Here is a 21,816-nt window from a genome sequence, read left to right as displayed (position 1 = left end):
AATTTATGAATTCCTAGGTACTCCCGTCAATGTTTTGAGGTTGCCCAGTTTCTTGTAAGGTCTCGCTTTTCTACCTATGCTACATATCGCGCTCAATTACGTGCACTGCTCTTTCTTCCAATCCCGTTCAGTCTCCGCTGTTTAGCATACTGTCCTGTGTACACCCTGCGTCATTGGGCTCTTGCCAATCTTTCCTTGGCCGCTCTTATCCGCATGTACTCCTTTACTAGAATGGACCTTCTCAACAGTGGTATCCTTGTGCATCTGCAAGATACCCAAATCCTGTGCGTCGGATTCAATCAGATTTTGCGTTGTCTGGCAGATATCCGTAATTAAGCGGTCCAAGAGATCGAAGCTCATCGATTCTCTCACCACTACTCTAAGAATCTCGATCTTCTCCTCGTTTGGCGGAAGAGGATAGTTGGGGATAATGTACTGTTTGGCTCGGAGAAGGTTAGAGATGGTCTCCTGCTTCAAGTGTGGGAATTCTTTCTTGAATTCGTCAGAGAAGCGGAAGGCGACAACGGGGAGACCGGCATTGTAGTCTGCAGAGGTCTCGTCTGATTTCCCGAAGACGACGTCTTTTACGCCGCCGAATTTATGTTCGCCTTTCTTGCGGTGGATGTCAGATACACAGGTATACCACCCTGTGGCTTCGAGTGACTTGGAGAGGAGGCGAGCATTGGCCATGCAGTTTTCCATGATGGACTGGTAACCCTTGAATCCGAGATGGATCAGGTTGTAGTATTGTGCGATGATCTGGGCTCCCGGGCGGGAGAAGTTGAGCGTGTAGGATTCTTCTGTTCCTCCCAAGTAGTGCAACTCGAAGATCAAGTGCTTCGGGAGCATTGACTCGTCACGCCAGATAATCCAGCCTACACCAGCGTAGACGAGGCCAAATTTGTGACCGGATGTGTTTATGGACTTGACACGTGGGAGCTCGAAGTTCCACTTTGGACCTCCGGCTTTTGCGTGCGTGAATGGCGCAACGAATCCACCAGATGCGGCATCCACGTGGATGGGAATATCAACGCCAGTCTTGGCCTCATACTCGTCGAGGATCTTGGAGATCTCCTCGACGGGTTCATAGTGGCCAGTGTAGGTACTTCCGAGGATGACAAAGACACCAATGGTGTTTTCATCAATGTTCTCCTTCACCAACTCGGGATCAAGTCTGTATTGACTCTTCTCCGAAACTGGTAAGATTCTAGCCTCGACTTCGAAGTAACGGGCGAATTTCTCCAGTGCTACCTGAGCATTGGCTCCCATGATGATATTTGGTTTTGATGTGTCCTTGCCCTCCTTCATACGCTTCTCCTGCCAACGTCTCTTCATGGCCAGACCACCAAGATGGATAGCCTCTGAAGATCCGGTAGTAGCAGAGCCAATTGCTCGCTCTCCCTTTTGTACTCCCCAGAGATGGGCAATAATGCTGACGCAGCGAGCATGCATTTGCATCATTGCGGGGTACTCGTCAGCGTCGGACATGTTCTTAGAGATGTTCTCATGCATCAATGTCTCGGCCTGGGATTCCATGTAGGTACCAACGAAACTATTGACTCCACCATTAGCGGGGTGCTTACTTGGTATGGACGGGAAAGGCGGCTGTCACGTACCTGGCCAAGTTCAAGTTGGGCTTGCCATCAAGGTCCAATTCGTCCTTCAGCATCTGGTAAACAGCATCTGCCGGGGTACCGTCGTGGGGGATCTTGAATTTGGGGATTTCTTGCTTGCTTGCGTAGCGGGTAGAGTAGGGTGTGACGTGAGAGGTCCCGCCACGGGTATGGACGTGCTTCGAACCAGCTTCCTTCATGTGTAGGTTGTGAAGACTTTTGATGATCTCGTCCGGATCGACCTACGCAAGCTGTCAGCACGCTCAGGAGATGGTAGCATGGTGATTGTAGAGAGGCACTCACATGGCGTGCGAGAGACATCTTGATGGGAGAGTGTTGGAGCTTGCTGCTGCCAATCTAGATAGAAGGAAAATACGATCAATTGGAGACGAGCAGAGAAAAACGGCTGGAGAAGAGGGAAAAGAGGAGCAGGAAGAGGAAGAGGAAGAAGGCAAGAGAGAAAGAGCAGGTGAGGGGATACGTAGATATATCCTGTGTTCACAGGATATCCAGGACAAACGACCGGCAGCTGTCCCGCGTACCTTATGACGACAGCGCTTACCACCTATCCACAGGCCAAAGCGGGCATCTCCAGTTTATTTACATAGGGTCTAGCTAATAATAAATAGATCTACTGGCCCTCTTTATCCATATACATACCTAATAGGCGCATCAGTGCTGTCCCATATGGCAAGGCGGGCTGGGGCTGGTAAAGGCCGCGAATAACCAGTGAGAGGGCAAACACGCGCAGCGCGATGATTGAATCATGATGTTTCACGGAAGCGAGGCGGTTCGGACGGGAAGAAGCTTGGTGAGCTTGGTGAGGACCCCTGCATGGTGCTGGACTTGATTGCCTTACGGGGATACCTTAGGTAGGGAAGAGGCTGGTTGCCGTACGTAAGGTAGAGAAGTTGTTGAAGACGACAAAAAAGGATTCCTGAGTCCTGTCATGAGGGGGAAGAAGTAAGCTAGGTAAGGTAGGTATGTATATATTCCTTGATATGACACTTTCAGATATCAGGAAATCGCGAGACGCATAGCGCAGCGGTAATCCAGCAAGGCTTCTGTGGTCCAATGGTTAGGATTCCACCCTTCCATTCATAATACGAATGAGTTAGGTGGAGGTTCGTGTTCGATTCACGGCAGTTGCAAAATCATTTCTTTTTTGGGTTCTTTTTGCTATGTTATTCTTTTTTGTTCTTATCCCTTTTCCGGCTTTTTTATAACTCATTTTCCGGGTTTTCTTTTTGAATCTACGTTCTCATAAGACACATGCGGCAAATTTGCCACGCATCTTTTCGTCTTGCGGATCCCCCGCATCTTGGCTCTTCTTATCAGCTTATCAGTGGCACTTGAACCATGGTCCCAGGGTCCAGGAACCAAGACAAGAGAGAGAGTAGTAGTCTCTGTACCTGGTCCAGTTCGAAGAGTGTCTCTTGGCTGCTGTCTCTGCTTTCCCCGTGGATATAGGATATATATAGATTCCCGTATGAGGCATATATTCATCGTATGTAAGGACTCGGGATTACTGTGCATTACTACATCGATGCCCCTCTTCCATCTTCCATCCGCGCTCATCCGGCCTTTATGCAATTTTTATGCGGGGTTATGCACAACTAGGCGGGTTTCCACTGTTCGATGATGTCGACCTTCGCCTTGCTTATGACGACCGAGGAGCTTCTCAGCCAGAGCGAATAATACAGAGCATCTATACCCAGGTAAAGGCAGACCATCAGCCATGTAGCATCAAGAGTAAGAATCACATCCATCTATCTATCCCCTTCTTCTCTGGCGCAATTAGCTGTCTTTACACTTCGACCAGTTGCAGCACCCATCTCTTTTCTCCTCTGTCATCACTACCTAGACGACGAACCAAACTCGTTGCTCGTACAAAGTCTCCGTTGTTCTATCGGTTCCGCAATTTATTTTCCGGCAGCGTCATCTGTGCTACCTATTCCGCCTTCTGCCCTCCCGCATTCCTACATTACCAACATATGTGCTTCTTGCTCAGCTCCCTCTCATCCTTCACCTCAATTCAGTATAGATCCAGTAGATCAAGATGAAGTTGGTCTCCAGTCTCCTGCCGCTTGCGGCACTCACTTCTGCCTTTGTCGTACCTGACCAGCAGATTACGGAGCAGCTTGCTCTCCAATCCCAGAAAGAGCCCCAGTCCTACTTCAACAGATTCCAAGGTAGCGTTGAAGAAGCTTGGTCTGGTGTCGAAGACACCTTCAACAACGCCGTTGCATTCTCCGAAAATGCTCTCGACAACGCCATCAATGCTGTGTCTGGTGCTGCCAATGAGGCCAAGGCAAAGTTCGAGTGTCATATGTCCATGGAGAAATGGGATATTCAGGGATGGCTCGACTCAGCCGCCTCTACAATTGAAGATGTCGATATCTTTGAGACTTCCAGACCACACGACCCTCACCACAAACCACATCACGGCCACCACGCTCCGAACAAGACTGTCTACGAGCTTATCACTAGCAGCAAATATACCACAAAATTTGCTCAGCTGATCGACGAATACCCCGATTTGGTTAAGACTTTGAATGGCACTGCTGCCAATTACACAGTCTTTGCACCAACAAATAAGGCTTTCGAGAAGATCCCGGAGCACGGCAGGAAGCCCTCCAAGGAATTGCTCAAGAAGGTCCTTGCATACCATATTTCTCCAGACTTCTACCCAGCTGGACGGGTCCTGGTTTCACACACCATCCCCACGGTAGTGGACGAGGGCTCTCTTGGAGGTGTGGCCCAGCGTCTCCGTGTTGGTCTCAGCCTTAAGGGCTTGCTTGTCAATTTCTACAGCAAAGTTGTAGCCATCAACATTGTTCGTCCCCTCTGTATACCAAAACGAAACAGCATATTAACGGGTCACAGTTTGGCACTAATGGTGTGATTCACGGCGTCGACTCGCTTCTGCTCCCACCACCGCCCGCCCTCAAGATCATCGAGCTCTTCCCAACAGAATTCAGCACCTTGCAGCTCGGGTTGGCCAAGACCGGTCTCTTCGACGCCATTGCCAAGTCACACCACGAAGGCGGAACCTTCTTCGCCCCTTCCAACTTCGCATTCAAGAAACTCGGTCCTAAGGTCAATGCTTTCCTTTTCAGCAAGTATGGCGAGAAATATCTCAAAGCCCTTCTGAAATACCACATCGTAGCCAACCAAACCCTCTACTCGGATGCCTTCTACAAAGCCAAGAGCGAGGATGGAACAGATGTCAAGATCACCGAGGAAGTAGACATGGCTGGGATCCCCAAGGGACATTTCCACGTCGATCTACCTACCTTACTCGATGATAAGAGTCTGAGCGTCGACCTTGCAAGGTTTGGAGGCTTTATCAACATCAAGATCAATGGGTTCAGCAACGTGGCTGTACAGGACGGCATCGCCAAAGATGGGGTCATCCACGTTGTGAGCTCCGTCCTCATTCCTCCCAGGGCTCCCGGCGGGGCACAATATATGGGTGAGGAGATGAGTGTCGAGGAGTTTAAGGCAAGATTCGATGCCTTTGATCAGGAGTTGTAAGATGTCCCCTCGGAAATGGAGACTCAAAAAATGAAAATCAAAAATTGTATATGTATTGGGTAGGGAATGGAATCTTAGCTTAGGTGTATCAATTTCCCTGTTATAGAAAAATGTATAAGTAACGACCGCATATGAGGCTTCTATTTTCAGCGACTCGCAGTAATATCTTTCGTTAAGGATTGAGGTGGTACCCCTTGCGTGTTTCTCAAGGGACATGTAGATGTAACTCGATAGAGCTTGACCTCAATTGTAACATTGCTCTTTTTGGAATCCAACATGCTGTGCTATCAAAAAAGCATGTGTCTTGAAGAAAACTCAAGGCATTTGAAGGTACTGAAAGGAGTGGGCGATGTGGTTGTGGGGTTCATTGGCAGAATTATGCATGCATCATTAAACTATTTATGCGCCGAGGTACGTTATGTCGAACTAGAGCTTCAACCTCCAAATCCTCGCTCGACCTACAACAACGTCGTCATTCGCAGATCCCCCAAATTGTCAACGCATGAAACTGAGAGATCAATCTTACATATAGACGTCTGGGGGCACATTGGTCTGAAGTCTGCAAGTTGGCAGGCCCACGAGGCTTCATCCCAATTCAACAACACCCGGTCAAGCAGCAAGGTCTACACAAAACCACCATGGCAACACGGCTACCACTGCGCGCCTTCGCGATACCGCGATTACTATCTCGCAGGACGCAACGTTGTCCGGATTGTTCTAGAGGTCTAATATCGAATTCTCGGAAACCGCAGTTCCAATCCATTCGATATTATTCAACACCCACCCCTCCAGAAAGCTCAACGCCCGAGTCTCCAGCACCCCAAGAGACTCCAAGACCAATTGACCTCCGTTCTCAATTCGGCAGCGCTCAAAACGCAAACGATAATACGACCCCTCCACCTAAATCAAAACGTTCTCTCCGCCCCTTCATATACGCCAGCTTGTTCCTCCTCCTCGGCCTCACAACTGGCCAATATGTGCGGCTCGTCGTCGTGCCACCGCCGCTGCCCCTGCCCGACACAAGGGAAGACAAACTCATGGTCGAGTTCCTCACCAAAGAAGCTGAGAGACTGCCGCTCGTGAGATCGCTCTCCGAGGACCCGGAATGGCGCCACCACGACGCGTACAGCAGCGTGCCTCCGTCATCACGCGAACACAGACTGACGACGGGCCCTCTCGCCGGGGCGCGGGCCCTCGGCGGCTTCCAGCGGATCTTCTACAACGATGGGACCGGGGAGTTTATCTCGGTGGTTTGGTTGGGGGGCGCGATTACGGGCTGGCCGGGTGTTGTGCATGGAGGCGTGACGGCGACGCTTATGGATGAATCCCTCGGCCGGTGCGCGATCAAACAATTCCCGGGTAAATCAGGCGTGACTGCCAATCTGGAGCTCAACTATCGAAAGCCGATCATCACGAACTCATTCTATGTGATCAGAGCGATGCCGCTGCAAGAGGACGCGTCGGATTCGAAACAGTGGGCGAGTGGCAGGTTGGAGACGCTGGACGGGAGGGTGTGTGTGGAAGCGAAAGGACTGTTTGTCGTCCCCAAGGATCTCAATCTGAAGTTGAGTTCGTCGATTTGAAGTGCTGGAGGGCGCTGGAGTTGGGCGAACGTGGCGGATCAAGGATATGTATAGTTAGGTGTTTTTTATGAAAAAAAGGGCGACGAAGATGGGTATCAAGTGATGCTATTTGATAGATGGGAATATCCTAGATCCAATGATGACAAGTATGAATGAAGCCAGTGGTTACTCCAAGGAACAGGAATATCAATTGCTCCTTGAACTTGTACAAGTTTGCCTCTCTCTCCACATCAATCTTTTCCCAGATTCGCAGAGTGAGGAGAATCAAGCTTGCTTGATCTCTTATCCGTGTCGGTAACGCGAAACAATGGCGCTGGTGAGCATGCAAACTCCCCTTCTTTCTGAACTTCACGTCAGATTTTGAACTCTGTAGAAGAGTTGCCGAGGAGGAGCTTCACAGATACACACGGGGCATCGCTGGATGTCCATCTCTCCCGTCTTTCTATGAAATGAAAGCAGACGCTGATTCAATATAGATATGATGAATTCTGCCAAGCATCAATAAAGATATCTCGAATTTAAACTTCCGCAACTTCGGGTATTGTATAGGTAGATAGGTATGTATATTATACAAGAGTAGAGACTTGCCGAATAAATGAGGGGGGGTATCAAAAGCATCGTACGCAGAACAGAGAAAAGCTAGCTATCTTTACATCAATCAATCCAATTCATCCTCAATAACAGCTTGCAACCACGGATGTTGGAGTGCCTCCTTAGCACACGGTCGTTTTACATGATCGACAACTAGAAGACTCAAAATAAAATCAACGCATCCTTTTTCAATACCTTCTATACCTTCCAACTCTTCCCTAATACTTCCAATCTTGACATATTGCTCTTCCTTGCCCGTCTCCGGCCGGACAAAGGTCGACTGCTCGAGAAATTGTGCAATGTGAAATTCATCAACGATTTCTTGATTACTCGGCTCAGGCTCTCCAAGAGGGCCCATCAGCCGCATCATCTTCGCGATGCAGAAGGCCTCTGTTTCGCCTTCTATGGTCTTGCCGCTTGGACCAAAGATGACTTTCGAGGCTATCCAGTGGGCTAGCTGAGGAGTGGATTCAGTGCTGGAGAAAGAAAGGGTGTATATATATAAATTAAACTCACAGTGACTCCGAGACTCCATATATCGGCCTTGGGCGTTATACCAATGTTCTTCCAGACTTCTGGGGCTCGGATACTCAGACCCTGAAACAAGAATATTTAGCTTGTGTCTATCTATATATTTGACGAACTGATCATCCCCAGTCAGTTGATTTGGATATGAGCATTACCTGATAACGTCTAGGCATAGAACCCGAACCCACGGCTGAGCGAGCAAAGGGTTAGTTTGATGCTGGGTTGGATCCGAAGTTGCAAACTCACCAACGCCTAGATCCCCGAGCTTGACAATGGGGGAAGCGCTGTCCACCCCAGAAACAAATATATTGTTCGGGTTAACATCTGCGTGAGCTCCGTCTTCACTATCAAACACGATGAGGGCTTCCAGCACAGCTCGCGCTACTAGACGTGGCAATGGCGAACCGGACCGGAATGGTTTGGACGGCAGCTGCCAGAGATCGGTATCCATCCACTCAAACACCATACATTGAGGCTGGGATTGCGGACGTGATAAGAGATCTTTCTGAGATCCAGGATTATTAGCACTAGGATGCTCTTCTTGGGGACTATTCCCGTCGTGGCCTATGAGATCTAGCTGAGCACGAATGTACGCTGATTGTGCGACGCTGGGCAATGCGTAGGTATGCAGCTCGCGATTATACTGATCTGTTGGTTTTCCACATAAGCGGGCTTTTATCACAGCTCTGTATGGTAGGTATCAGCTTTTATCAAGTCACGCAAGCTAGAAAGGCGATACTGCACAGCTGGACGGGTTGGGTTGTCAATTGATGATGGGTCTCGAAAGGGATCACTTTGGCTTGGAAGACGTTTGGGGCTTTGAGAACTTTCGTGATATGGTAGGAAGCTGTGCGGCCTTTGAGTACCTGTCCAATACTGAGAGCCATGTTGCGAAAGATGTTCTTTTGAATTATCGATAACGTCTATAGAGGTACCTATATATATATGTGCCAACAACTCGAAAGGGAGAAGAATGGAAAGGGGGTGCCAATCACGTGCGAGAATGTGTGAATGGAAAGGTCCGTGCACGAGGCTGGCTGTTTACTTGCGAAACGCGATGTCTGATGTTACTTTCAATCTTTACTCCCCCACCTCCTCCACCTCCACCTCTACCACGCAAGGCAAGGCAATACGATCATCTCCTGCACATACATACATACATATACAATCCCCGCCCATCAATTGCTCACCCACGAAGAACCTGACAACTATATTGCGAACTCCTCGCACACCCACAACATGACGACGCGCATCCCTACCACCAGCGGCCCCCGCCTCTCCACCGCACCCAGCAGTATCAAACCACGACAACTAGTTCGTCTCCCCCTTCCCCTTTCCAACCAAATCCCCCGCAAAAAAGTACAATCTACATCTGTCTAACACACACCCAAAAGTCCCATCTACACGCCCAACTAGCCCAGCTCTCAGCCAACCTCGCCGATCTCGAGAACTTGCTTCGGATGACTAGCGTCCAGGCCGAGTCTATCCGTGGCTTGGGCGCTTTCCATGGCGGTTTGTGAGTCTGCCTTTTATGTTTTTGTGTATAGAGGGGGGAGAAGGCTGAGTGATGGATAGGTTCATGGCAGCGAGTAAAGTACTAGGCGAGGAGACGATAGCTGGACAGGCGAACGCGCAGCAGCAGCAACAGAGAGGAGGGGAAACATGATTGTTGTGAGAGGAAATAAGGAGCGCATACATATGATATACATGACCCGACCGTCTGGACGTCCTTGTATTCATATAATAACGGATCGCGGACGAGGGGAGGAGCTCAGCTCGGATCCGTTTGTGAACGTCGAGGCGGATGTGGGGGGGATAAGAGACCGGAATATTCGTTCTCTGACTGGATCTTAAGATTATGAAGCTGTGGGGAGGGGGGAATTGGGTGGATAGGGGGGATGTGTGGGTTTACTATTTCTGGGGAAATAGATACCTTAGATTATATCATCTCTTGTCTTTGATCTATCTATAATCTTCAGCTACCGTTCAGCAGTTGGGGGGTTGAGAGAGGAATGAATGGTTTTGCTGCATTGTGCCTATTAAGCTATACATATGTATATGTATACCCTACCCCTACCTAAGGTATAGAATGAAGAAGGAAGGGGGGGGGGAAGGTTTCTCTCTTCTTCTTTCTTACACACACCTTATAAATCATAAATAATCCCTATCTCTCATCCCCAACCCCCCTCCTCCCCCTCCTCGCTTCTTTCTTTCCACCTCTTCTCATCTATCTTTTGATCCTCTTCTTCTAACCCCAGAAAAGGACTCTCTCTCTCTTCCTCCTTTCCCCTTCGCACATTCAACCCCAATCGTCACATGCACACACGCAGACATGTTAATTATCCTCTTTTAAACCATCGCTATATAAACCTTCTTCTCTATATATACTACCTACCCACCAGCACAACAACAATACGACGACACTATATATATCCCAAAGCTTAGGTAGGTACGAGTAAAAAAGGCCTAACGTATCTATTATATTGTATATATATTAAAAATCAAATAATAATATATATATAAATATAATTCCACCACGCCAGAGTCCTTTCATTTGCATTTTGCATTTGCAACATCCCGGGGTATTTCGCCTTGACCTCCCACGCTTACTTCATCAGCTCATCATGAAAGGAAAGGAAAAGAGAGAGAGAGAAGATGGGGGGGCAGGAAATGTAAAGGTGGACGAGCGGAAAAAAAAAATGTCTCTAGCCCGTTCGCTCGCTCTTCTTTCAAAGTCTCTATTTCAAGCCAAAAAAAACCAGAATGATGCCGCCGCGCAAGATTTCGTTAAAAGACAACACCGCCTCCCGACCCCCCGGACCGTCCCGTTTCCTGCCTGACCTGGCGAAGCAAGCACCGTGCGAAAAAAGGGGGCCTGTAACAAACGATGGTATCAAAAGAATTTCCAAAAAAAAGCAGCAAAAAAAGAGTTCCCTGTATCCCAAAACCGTGTGACGTTGTGGCGCAAACATTCCTCCCCCGTTGTATATAGGTTTAACGTGAAAAAAGACGAGGTCCCCCAAAAGCCAGAAGTGTAGCCAAAACCGATTCCCCAGTTTAAATAACGAAGACACCTCAGTCGCCGTAGTGTTTAAGTCAAGCGCTCGCGAAAAAGGTTTCAAAACGCCATGCCATCCGATCTCGTAAATCCGAGATGGGGAATCAAAGACTCATCGTCAACCACTCCCATTCCTGAGGGCCGGTGCCCGATCCTCCAACGCCGTTCTGTCCCGAGAGGGAGATTCCGGAGGACTGTGAATTCATACCGCTCAGCGACGACATTCCCAATCCTCCTTGTCCCAGAGACCTTGACGCCATGCCGAATCCGTTGGCAAGACCAATATCGGACATGCTTCCACCACTCATCATGCTCATACCCACTGATTTCGCAACCTCGTTGGATCCTGTTGAGTTCTCCGGCGAGTCAACATCCATGTTCTCAGAGGCACTCACGCTCTTGCTATGCCTCCTTTGCCTCTTTGGAGCGACGCTGGCACTCATCCGCGGTAAACTCGATGCTGCTGCACCTGGTCCAGGGGTATCCTTTGGCGGCGCTGCTGCTATGGGAACCACGCCCTTTCCACCACTGACACCAGTTGCTCCAACTGAAGATCCTCCTGCGGAGCCGTGGTACGAAGTCGGTGTACTACCAGCTGTACTCCCGCCATTACCGGCCGAGCCCGAAATCGAAGGTGGGCTCTGGCTTTCGTTCACGCTACCGGTACGGCCACTCGTGGGAGTCGTAACTTGAGTAGTGGGGGCTGTGGTCACAATCGAGTTCTTCCTTGTGTTTGGCCCACTGGTTTGTGGAGTGGTTCCGACCTTCTTGGAAGCGCGAGTCGATGCGCCACCAGAGCCACCTACAGGGAGAGAGGCCCCGGAGCCTCTGTTTCGTTTCTTAATAACATCGGTTTTCAGTGAGAGGGGTCGTACGACACCGTGTAACTTGAGGAAGAGACCACAAGCATTGCAAAGAGGGTGTCCCTCGGGATTTCGTCGCCAGAGTGGGGTGGTTTGAGTAAAGCAGTTCGTGCAGGTCGTTGGGACGCCGTTCTCGCCTTGTGCACCAGCAGCACCTGCCAAGTTTGTCGTAGAGCCGTGCTTTGAGCCACCGGGCGAGGATGGCCGACTCGGGGCCACTGAAGAGAAGCCGGATACATTGCCCGCTTCAGGAGGGGAATTAGGATCCGATTGGCCAATATTATCAAATATATTGGCATTTCTGGAGCCCATCAAAGCTGCATTTGGAGTTGATGATGTTCGCGGAATCTTCTGCCGCCTGTCATTACCACCTCTAGCTCGGGTGTCGGAAACGGATTGGGTGGAACCGTGACCCCGACCTAGAGAACCTCCTGAGCCGTCCCAATCGATAGATGGCGAGACCATCTCAGCACCTCCAATCGTAACTTGTTTCCTCGGTGGACCACCTGGATATCTGGCAGCTTGCGTGTTGAACTGCCCTGACAAAGTAGCGTCCCATTGCAATCCTCCGCCAGATCCCGTTTCCATGCCTGGTTCTTCCATTGGAGACTGTGCAAAGTCATGTTGCATCAGAAGTGTTCGGTCCGCGAATGCTGTTCCCTCCTCGTCCTCATTGTCCGAATCTCCCCCAAAGCTAAACATGTTCTCCTGCCCTAATTGGCCGCCAGGCGATCGTGCACGGTTGTCAGAATGGAAGACCTGGGTAGGGTCTATATGTTGGGCGATCCCACTAAACGCCCCGGAAGCGTTAAATGAGTTAGAAGGACCGGCGCTGGTAACAGCGGTGAACATGGATCTGCTATTGGAGTTGTACATGTATTGTGGCGCCATCGAGTTCGACAGGCTGGAGGGCCCGTGGCTGAATGCGTGAGGCCGTTGGGGTCGCATATTTAGGTCATGATTATTGAAATATAGCTGCTCGTTTTCCGGGATGGGCTGCGGAGTCGAAACGGCCGATGGATAGGCACTCCCAGGAGGGGAATAGTAATCGTTCGAGTTCAGAGACGAAGAGGGCATCGAAGTGTTATTATACATTGAAGAGAAGGGGCCATGTTGGACGAGTGGAGAGTCTGATGGCGAGAATGAGAAGTTCTGTTGGAATGGTCCTGCAGAGGTGATTATCGGATCATGATCCATGTTAAATGTATCTAGTTGAAAGGGTAAGCCCAGATTACCGTGGTGGTTCATCGGGGGGTGTGGTTGGTCGAGGGAATATTCGTCATGGTCCGGATCATGAGGTATCATGATGCTGTTCACAGCTGGTACTAGGGGGGAGAAGTCGGCTGGTCGCTTCCGAGGCTGTGAATTGTCAGTATATGGAGTATAAGTATGGGATATGGAGTAGAATAGGGAAGCATAATCCCAGAGGGGCGGTAAGTCACTTACTCGTCTCTCGTCGATGCTTGTTTTCCGAACGTGTCTTTGCACATAGTTGAACTCTTCGTTGGTCCGCGGGTTGTGATGAGGAACAGGAACGGACTGGGGGATTGCAAACTGGGCAGATTCCTTCCGCATCTTTATGGGAATCGCCGACGCCACCGCGTTCGATGATTTCTCTGGTGATTCCTTAGTAGATTCTGGTGGAGGGGAGGCGCCCAGACCGGCGGGCGTCGATATGCTCTCGGAGAAGATGAAATCGTCGAGATTCATTGCGTCTTGATGTTGTTCGGCCGTCTGGTCTGAGGTCCTCCTCAGCTGGGCGATTCCACTGGGTGCACTGGTATTGGTCTGCTTGGATTGCTTGCTAGAAGAGTATCAGAGATAATGTTCCCTCCACAATAGAGTGCTTTGCGCAGAACATACCGGGCAGCCTCCTCCTGCTTACGCTTCCGCAGGCTCATTGCCATCATTCGCCATGTCAGATTCTCCATCCGCTCCTGGTTGGGTAACTGCTTCTTGGTCTTGCTGTATAGCCTCCATATCTGCGTAGCCAGCGGGTCCTTCTTCTGCATCTCGTCCGGGCTATCGAGCTCCTCGCCAGCGGCATCGTCCTTCCAGGTAGGAAAGATGCTGTCGCGCAGCAAATCCTTGCGCGCAATGGTCTCCCCCGGAAGATCCAGCTTGTCCAGAGTGCTCGCGCCCGAGTTTGCGCTGGTACCGGGTCGGGGAGTGGCGGATTTGGGAGTCGGTTCTGCTTGCGGCTGGGGTCGATCGGCAGGTCTTCGAGGGAATCGAAAGTCGTGCTCTGCTGTGGATGTCGTCGAGGATGTTGTAGGATTGCATCGAGCCTCTCCGCTCGGATTGAAGGTGTCGGACGAAGGGTGGAATGGTCGCAGGAGTCCCCCACGCTCCTCATATTGTGCCGCCGCTCCAGACATTTCGTGGAGGCGACACCCCGCCCGGAACCTCACCTCGTTATGCAATGGTGGACAGAGAGCACAACGGCCGTGTCGGGGGATGCCAGGATTTTTTTGGGGAAGGTTCTGCTGGTCAGGTGCTATATGTTGGAGATGCTTTTTCTTTCCTTTTTCTCTTCGTCGCTGTGCCCCAAGAGCTCTCCGGCCTCCGCAAAATGGAGCGAGCGAGGATTCGAGGCTAGGGTCTCCGTACGCGAGGGAGTGTCGCAGTGGTCGGGAAGGGGACGGCTCTGCTCTGGAGAAGGGATCGCAGCGCAAACAAAGGATATGTCTCTTCGAGGGGGGCGGGAGAAGGTCAACGGTTGGTGTGTCGTGGAAGAGTCGGCGTCGACATCACCGATTGAGCAGCAGCAGCAGAGGCAGCAGAAGGGCAGCAGAGTCTGGTCCGTGAAGGACGGTACGGCAGAGGACAGTGCTCAAGGCGGATCGAAGAATGGGTGGAGTCTGGGCGAATTGGGAGACTTGGGAGCAGCGCCTCTGAGTGGCCAGTGGGGGTCGTATGCAGCGGTGCTTTATGGAGTCGTGAAAGCGTGGCGAACAACTTGCAAGGGCTCTTCTCTAGCGCGGGCCTGGTCATCCCAAAGCCTCTCCAAATTCGACTACAGTACTCCAGCGCGGGACGGTAGCTACTACTCTACGGAGTTCAGTCTACAACCGTGAGACTCGGCTCAGCATCTACTTCCACTACGACTAATCGACTCCTCCCGCTCGGCTCACCACCAGCAGCTCGACGACTCGGGCCTCGGGCAAGCAGAACATGGAGGGGCAAGCAGCAGGTCTAAGGTCTCGACTCTGGAGCAGGGCGTGGGGGGGCAGGTCACAGAAGGGATCTTCGGAAGGGAATCTTTCGAAAGAGTGGAATGAGCAAGGCAAGGAAGGCTCTGTGTAGGTAGGTTCGTACGGTTCACGGTTCACGCAGTACACAAAAGTGGCATACGACAATACGAAAGGACAGTCCTCGAGCCCGCCATGGCCACGCGGGCACGGCCGAGTAATCCTGTACGGAGGGAGGCATACAGACTACAGTGCTCAACTGTCTCTACTACTCCGTACTACTACTCCTTACCGACGACGCGACGCGATGGTAGAAACGGGGCGGGTCACGACCTAGAACTGCAAATTACAGACAAGAGAGTTGATGGCGTACACTACTGCTGCCCGGAGCCAGTGGTAAGTCCGTGTGTGGGCGATGGGGGAGGGTACGGGGTACAAGCCCACCAGAACATGGCTGCTGGATCTGAACCCTGAATTTGCATTGCAACGAACCTGACTGGGTGGGCGAGTCGTCGCCGCTTTGTCGTGCCGTGGGACGTGTGGGAGAATGCCTGCATCCGCCGTTCGGACCACATAGTGGGGGTATTTAGCACTGAGGTAGTGTGTGACAGTCTGACAGAGGAAGGGTGTGGCCTGTGTGGGATGCTTGACGGATCATGGATTCCTGGAGCTCGCTCGACCATGCTCGCCGCCATCCCCGGGAATGTCCATATATGGTATATCGAGACCCGCCGACTCCTCCCCCTCCCAAGACACGGCTGAGGAGCACGGCTGAGAGACACCACCCTGTTCCATCGAGGTACAGCACACGGGAACACCAGGTCTCGTCCCTCATGCATCCTCTGAACCGGCCGGCACTTCCAGCCCTACTCACTCGGAGTCGTCTTTCCAGCCTTCTACCTGCCATCTAATTCTGCATGAAATGGCCTGTTGAGGCCTCTGGACTGCTGCCGGACATCTAAAGCTCCCAGGCCCAGGGTGTTAATTCGCGAAAATGCCCCGCCCGGCGCTCGAATTAGCCACCCATTTTCCCGATTACGTTGTATTCTCGAATCTAGCTGGGATATGGCCGGCGCTCCTCCTACCTTAGCACCTCCGTTGGTGGTGGCGGCGCCGCCCTCCAGGCTCCAGGGTTCCAACTTTCAATAGAGCTAGGGGCTCCCGCACCAATGCGCACCTATCATTGGGCACCTAGGGGGATTTGCCTTTTTCTAAAAGTTCTTCGGCAGTAACCAGGTTGCTGCAGCCTCGAAGCCCATTATTCCTCTTATGTCCGAAAGAGGCGAGCAAGGCAGCAAGGCTGCATGCATGGAAGGAAAAGGCTGGACTACCAGTCTACCACTTGTACTCCGTAGTATGAAGGAAAGGAGAGAGAAGGGAAGAGGGATGGGCCCCGCCTTCTCCCCCTCCCCGGTCCCCTTTCCCCTTCCCCCTAACCTCTCTGTTCATCTAGCACGAGGCAAGCGTTGCACGGCCGGCCATGTCCCCTACCCTGATCAGAGCTCGTGTCTGTGCTGCTGGTGCAGATGTCAACCACCCCACCAGTGTTTTGGCGGATGCTGCACTTCTGCAGCCTGCTGCTGCTACAGCGTTACGATTGCCACCAAAAATGCGTGCCGCCGTGACCTGACTTTTAGTGCTGTGCTGGCGAAGGTAAGGGGTTAAGAAGTTAATCGAGGATTTCCCCGGCCGTTTTCTCTCTACTGAATCTCGCCGATGAAGATTCCATACAGGCGAATACAGGCGAATACCGACTCTGCAGATCGTAGAATAGCAACCAACATCCATGCCGTCAGACCTACTACCCGTGGGCCGTGGCGTCCCTGAAGCATGGTGGCTAGAATCGCTAGAATCGCTTTAGAAGGGCTTACCGGAGTACATTAGTAGCGAGCTATTCATTACCTTGGATTGGCCGGAACTCTGAAGCGCCAGCCTGCTACAGGCTACGGAGCATAGCTCCTTGGTGTTGATGCAGTTGGGTGCACGTTTGATATAAAGTTCTCTGGATACACACCGATCCTGACGTCAAGATGCGCCGGACCAATATGAGCGTGAGCCCTTGACCTTTGAACTCTTGAAGAGTGTGTCGGCGACGGCCCGACGGGAAATCGCTGCTCTGGTTGGTGGTGGATACAAGTTCGTGGAAGAACGGATCCCCCGAAGCCTAGCAGTCTGAAAGAGAGCTACGATGATGGGCTTTCCTAAGATGTGCAGCCTTCATTCATCATCCTGTGCGCCAGCCTGAACATCCTGTACACAATAATACGTAGAGCCTTGGCGACTCAACGATGTTCCTACAGAACTTGCCGATCTCAACTGCTATTAATACAACTAAGTCCGTTGTGGACTTGTAAAGGAGCCAGCCTAGGTAGATGGGAGGGAGGCTGGGGTTTTGCCTATTATTGCGTGTCTTCCAAGTTCCCACGAGGACCAGGACGATCACGGCACGTTAGCTTCATGCTGCCCCGGCTTAGAGCGAGCTTCGGAAATAGTCGGGAAGCTTAGATCCTCTAGTAATCATAGGTCAGCAAATTGCCAGACGCTCACAAAGGCTGTGCAGCCGGTTTCCTCGCTTCCTCCCTGAATAATGGGATGGTTCACGCACGTCGCTCCGAGGGCCGAAGCGTGAGCGTGGCGGCCCATAGTACAGTAATCAACTTTAGATACCTACCGATATCAATAATAACCTCACAAATGCACACATACCGACAGGTCGTCTGGACTGGTGGGGCCGATGGTGCAGACGTTGACAGAGTGCTGGACGGAGTACAGTACAGTAGTTAACTTGCAGTCCTGCGCGTTTCTGTACCGGCTACTGCAGTACAGTGCTGACTAGTACTGGAGGCCCTGAGGCCCTGAGGGACTCTTGTTGGAGTGGGGCCGTCCATGCTGAAATAGCCAAGTGCTTCGGCGGCCTAAAAGCAATCGGTATACGAGTCAGGCGGCTATGGGAAAATGTGTGGGATGTTCTAGCCTTCTAGCCCCTGGATTTGAAGAAAAGACAAGATCCTTTCTGCAGACTGCGATCCAGCCTCTTGGCACATACCTTTGCTCTGTCGTTGAGACTGTTCCCTCACCACGGAGCGCGCCTGGCGATGCTTACTCTGTGATGTGTACTTGCAAGTAGTCGCATGATATTGCATGTGATATAGCGAGAGGGTCCTGCTGGGATCAGGTCTGTTGTCTCAGTCGTCGCGGTTCCACTGCTCCATGAGACCTCACCCACTTTCCTACAGGGAGCCTGGGACTAAATATACGCACGTACTCTTTCGAAGCCGGCGATGTGAAAATGAGGATGTGTCTCCGTGGTCTCTGCCATATTATTCCTGATGAGCAGCGCTGCGCCGAATGATAATCCCGGTTCTAGCCGTTGCTTCGTTGGGCATGTGTCGAAGAGTAATAAGAACATGTCAATAACGCTTCGCAAGATGCCTGCTGTCACAGTAGTCTGAGTATAATTGCGTGGGGGTGATCGCACAGGTTTCGAGGATGGAGATGAGGAAGGAGGATGGTGAGTGGTGAGAGGCGGATATACTTCGGGGGGTGTTCCAGCACTGGACTCTGGAGTGCACCTCCGTAGGATCGCTGGAACTTGGATGGCCATGCACAGCAGATCTGAACGAGAAATACGTGATACCACGGCTGGTGCGACGGCCAGTGAGAAAGAGAAGAGACAGCGTGGACGGCGTGGACGGCGTGGACGGGCGTGGGCCTGTGGGGGGCGCTGGGATCGCCGAAGGAAGCAATTTGCCGTCGCGCTGGGCGGTGACTTGGTGGGTTTCGATCATCGAGGAGCCTTTGCGTAGGCAATAGTATGGAGAGAAGGGCGGCGGCAGAGGGATCCTTGGATGGGGGATATCCAGTTGGTGGTGGCCAGGAGAATGTCCAAACTCAAGACTCAAAGTCAAAGCCAACGCCCTTCCTTCCCTCCCGTGACTCCCAGGGTCTCATCGTAGACGGTCATGTGACGGGCCCCTAACCCAGTCCAATGGCATTCGTATGTAAGAGAGGCCTGCAAGGGAGGTAGAGCAAAGAAAAGATCCAAGGCGAAAAGCAGGAGGGCACACGACCATTAAATAAACTTCTCACGATGGCGCCTTATCATACGCCATGCCTCCTGTTTCTTTTCACCTCGACCCGGCGCGCAGCGATGATGATCTCATCCTAGCAGAATCGCACACAATACGATGTGCTAATCGCCCCTGACATGACAAGCGCACTGAGATTTTCGCGATGCCGATACCGATAGAGACAGCGATAGAGACAGCGATAGAGAAAGAAAAAAATGAAAATAAAAATGAAAATAAGAAACAGAAGAAACAGAAGAGATAGAGAATTCGTCGGTATCGGATCGATATCTATACCTCTCGGACTTGTACGCAGCCATGTACAACTAGGTATGTAACGACGACGTACCTTGTTGGACATGCCGGCAGAGCAGTTAACGTTGATTGAACCGCAACAGCAAGGCCTGCGGATGAAAGACATCGCATGGTCCCATTGACTGCAATAGGCAACTCGATGCTCTCAATGGCACAGAGGCACACGCAGAGCGACGGTGCAGCAGTCATCCGAAGATAATCAGAGATAAACTCAGATAAACTCGATAAAGTCCCAGCCAGTCGATTGCCCCAATGCTATGCATCGCATCTCCTAACGGCGACCGCTAGTAGCCATATCTTGAAAAGATTGCACAGGGCGATAGTGAAAGAGACTATAGATAGGGCTCCTCCGTGCAGTTTACGTCGGAGGATCAGCATTTCTTATCTGTGTGGCGGCGGGCGTTGAAGATCTCTCCAGATACAAATGAAGCCCTTCGCCGTTGTGCGTCAATTTTCTTCAGAGCCTATCTTCTATCGGTTCTTCCGTTATCTCTGTACTGGCTTGTTCTGATTGTACTTCTGGCTTTAGTCTCAAACCACCGGCTCTTCCTTTGCACAAACATATCCAAACGGTATAATCACGTGTGCTTTATGGACATACGCACGTGACTGCGGGGAAGTCCCCTTTTCCCCCACAACAGGGTTGTCTCCATCCGATGGGGATAGGTGGGGGGAGGTGGTCGTGGTCGTCTGGACTTTGTCGACATATAGAAGTCCTCTTTGTTCGTTCGTTGTTCACCCCTTCGATCCATTGGCCGTACTTGTCCTTCGTCGATTGCCACCTCCCATGACTCCTTTGTCTTTCCCTCGACCATGTCCGCAACCGTCCACGACAACAATATTCCTCATTCATACAAAGCTTTCAAAGGACAAGTCAATTGCTTCCTCCGCGCCATGTCTTCTCAGTTCTCTCTCCAACTCTCCTTTTCATATTGTCATCATCAGCCATGGCTCCTCATAACCAGGCTTTCAAGTATCTCTCCATGCTCTCTTGTTCTTTCCTTACCTTGACCGCACAGATTATACCAGTCACGCAGATTGCTTCCAGCCGCCCAGCGATAATACCAGTTACGTTAATTGCCTCGAGCTCCTCGTCGATTACACCAGCCACGTTGATTTCTTCGAGTCCCTCCCCGATTACATCGGACACACTGGTTGCTTCAAGTATCTCACTCATTGCGCAAGGCACACTGGTTTCCTCGACTCCCTCACCAGTCTCAACACTCTTCACTTTGGGCGCACGGCCTCTCCTCACGTTCATCCTCGTGACATCTTCAAATACCACCCTCTCCACTCCCTCCATTCCCTCCGATATCAACATAAGCAGCAACACCACAGAGCCTTCGTCACCTTCCTCTCATATATCAACATTCACGCTCAACATCATCACATCCACATCTCACACCTTCCAGTCAGCACCTACCTCAACCAGCAGGCCCATCCCCACCCCATCCCCCTCTGAACACCACGTCAACACCACGCACCTTGTTCTTATAATCGTCTTCTCCGTCCTCGGTATTGCCCTCCTCCTCGCACTTCTCCTCACGCTCCAGAAAAAGCACCACCGCGCCCATCTCGGACCCCAACCCTCCCTCAAAGATCCCCGACTGTCCACCGAAGACAGCACCGCGTCGAATCAACCACTACGATGGGTGAGACGGAGCATGGGCGGTTATGGCAAGCGTTCTAGGGCTAGGATCCAGGGTACTGGGTATGGAATCGAGGAGCGGGAGAAGGAGGAAACGATGCAGAAGGAACGGAGGGAGAAGAGGAATACGTTGGAGGCATGGAAGAGGGGCGTGGTGCCTGATGTTGAGGCTGGTGCTGGTGCTGGTGCTGGTGCTGGTAATCAGGCCGAGAAAGCAGAGCAAGAGGAGGGAGCAATAGGGAGGGCGATGTGAAGAGGCGTTCGAGAGAGAATTGTTTTTTGTGGGGGGGGGGGAACCGAATGTCTATTTGAAGGCGACAAATGCTCTGGATAGGCCCGACCCAGGATCGACGATAAGACTAAGAAGGAGAGGAAAGAGACCAAAGACGAGGGTCTTCCAGTTTGTCGAAAGAAAAGGGGGGTCGAAGCGAAGAAGCGAAGAAGCGAATAATAAAGGAGATGCAAGAGACGAATATCGAAATCTACACACCAAATGAGAAAACGAAAACATCCATCATCAAGGAACCCGGAACACAAACAGGAATATCACGGGTGTGCCGGACCAGTTCATCTCTTTAAGCAGGGAATAAATCTCGGGCTTTATAGGTAGGTACCTTAGGTAAGAGGATGAGCGTGTGTGCGTTGCAGGAGTGGTATATATGGATATGGACATGGAAATGTATTCGAATATCTTATTCAGACCTAATATATGCATGATTACCTCCCACATTCAAGCACTGTCCTAAAAAATAAGGGGGTATCCTTTCCCCTTCCCCATCTCTCTCCCTCCCCCCGGGGGGGGGGGGGGGAAAAGAAAATCCT

General features: G+C 51.3%; 6 protein-coding genes across 6 annotated transcripts; 3 read left to right on the top strand and 3 right to left on the bottom strand.

The window, feature by feature from the left end:
* Positions 1–9: 9 nt before the first annotated feature.
* Positions 10–2,044, bottom strand: M430DRAFT_117877 (hypothetical protein). The gene is made up of 3 exons (XM_024861686.1): positions 1,917–2,044; positions 1,617–1,855; positions 10–1,552 (listed from the first exon to the last, which is right to left on the bottom strand). Exons 1-3 carry the CDS (start codon positions 1,932–1,934, stop codon positions 142–144), a joined length of 1,668 nt encoding a protein of 555 aa, XP_024722062.1. The 5' UTR covers positions 1,935–2,044; the 3' UTR covers positions 10–141.
* Positions 2,045–3,626: 1,582 nt separating this feature from the next.
* Positions 3,627–5,295, top strand: M430DRAFT_117874 (hypothetical protein). Its single transcript, XM_024861685.1, has 2 exons — positions 3,627–4,449; positions 4,500–5,295. Exons 1-2 carry the CDS (start codon positions 3,673–3,675, stop codon positions 5,148–5,150), a joined length of 1,428 nt encoding a protein of 475 aa, XP_024722061.1. The 5' UTR covers positions 3,627–3,672; the 3' UTR covers positions 5,151–5,295.
* Positions 5,296–6,147: 852 nt separating this feature from the next.
* Positions 6,148–6,897, top strand: M430DRAFT_33975 (hypothetical protein). Its single transcript, XM_024866466.1, has one exon. The coding sequence runs from the start codon at positions 6,188–6,190 to the stop codon at positions 6,731–6,733; it is 546 nt and encodes a 181-aa protein (XP_024722060.1). The 5' UTR covers positions 6,148–6,187; the 3' UTR covers positions 6,734–6,897.
* Positions 6,898–7,257: 360 nt separating this feature from the next.
* M430DRAFT_33972 (hypothetical protein) lies at positions 7,258–8,774 on the bottom strand. Its single transcript, XM_024866465.1, has 5 exons — positions 8,597–8,774; positions 8,099–8,538; positions 8,008–8,042; positions 7,841–7,921; positions 7,258–7,781 (listed from the first exon to the last, which is right to left on the bottom strand). The coding sequence occupies exons 1-5, from the start codon at positions 8,737–8,739 to the stop codon at positions 7,392–7,394; spliced, it is 1,089 nt and encodes a 362-aa protein (XP_024722059.1). The 5' UTR covers positions 8,740–8,774; the 3' UTR covers positions 7,258–7,391.
* A 166-nt stretch (positions 8,775–8,940) lies between these two features.
* On the top strand, positions 8,941–9,882 carry M430DRAFT_33971 (hypothetical protein). The gene is made up of 3 exons (XM_024866464.1): positions 8,941–9,166; positions 9,247–9,368; positions 9,428–9,882. Exons 1-3 carry the CDS (start codon positions 9,092–9,094, stop codon positions 9,516–9,518), a joined length of 288 nt encoding a protein of 95 aa, XP_024722058.1. The 5' UTR covers positions 8,941–9,091; the 3' UTR covers positions 9,519–9,882.
* Positions 9,883–11,014: 1,132 nt separating this feature from the next.
* M430DRAFT_49097 (hypothetical protein) lies at positions 11,015–14,151 on the bottom strand (the record flags this gene model as incomplete). Its single annotated transcript, XM_024868042.1, has 3 exons — positions 11,015–13,132; positions 13,220–13,577; positions 13,637–14,151. 3 exons carry the CDS (start codon positions 14,149–14,151, stop codon positions 11,015–11,017), a joined length of 2,991 nt encoding a protein of 996 aa, XP_024722057.1.
* Between the last annotated feature and the right edge of the window lie 7,665 nt (positions 14,152–21,816).

This window comes from Amorphotheca resinae (genome assembly GCF_003019875.1).
Source record: "Amorphotheca resinae ATCC 22711 unplaced genomic scaffold M430scaffold_4, whole genome shotgun sequence".
NCBI lineage: Eukaryota > Fungi > Ascomycota > Leotiomycetes > Helotiales > Amorphothecaceae > Amorphotheca > Amorphotheca resinae.
The sequence above is the reverse complement of the archived record's forward strand: the minus strand, read 5'-3'. Positions and strand labels throughout refer to the sequence as shown.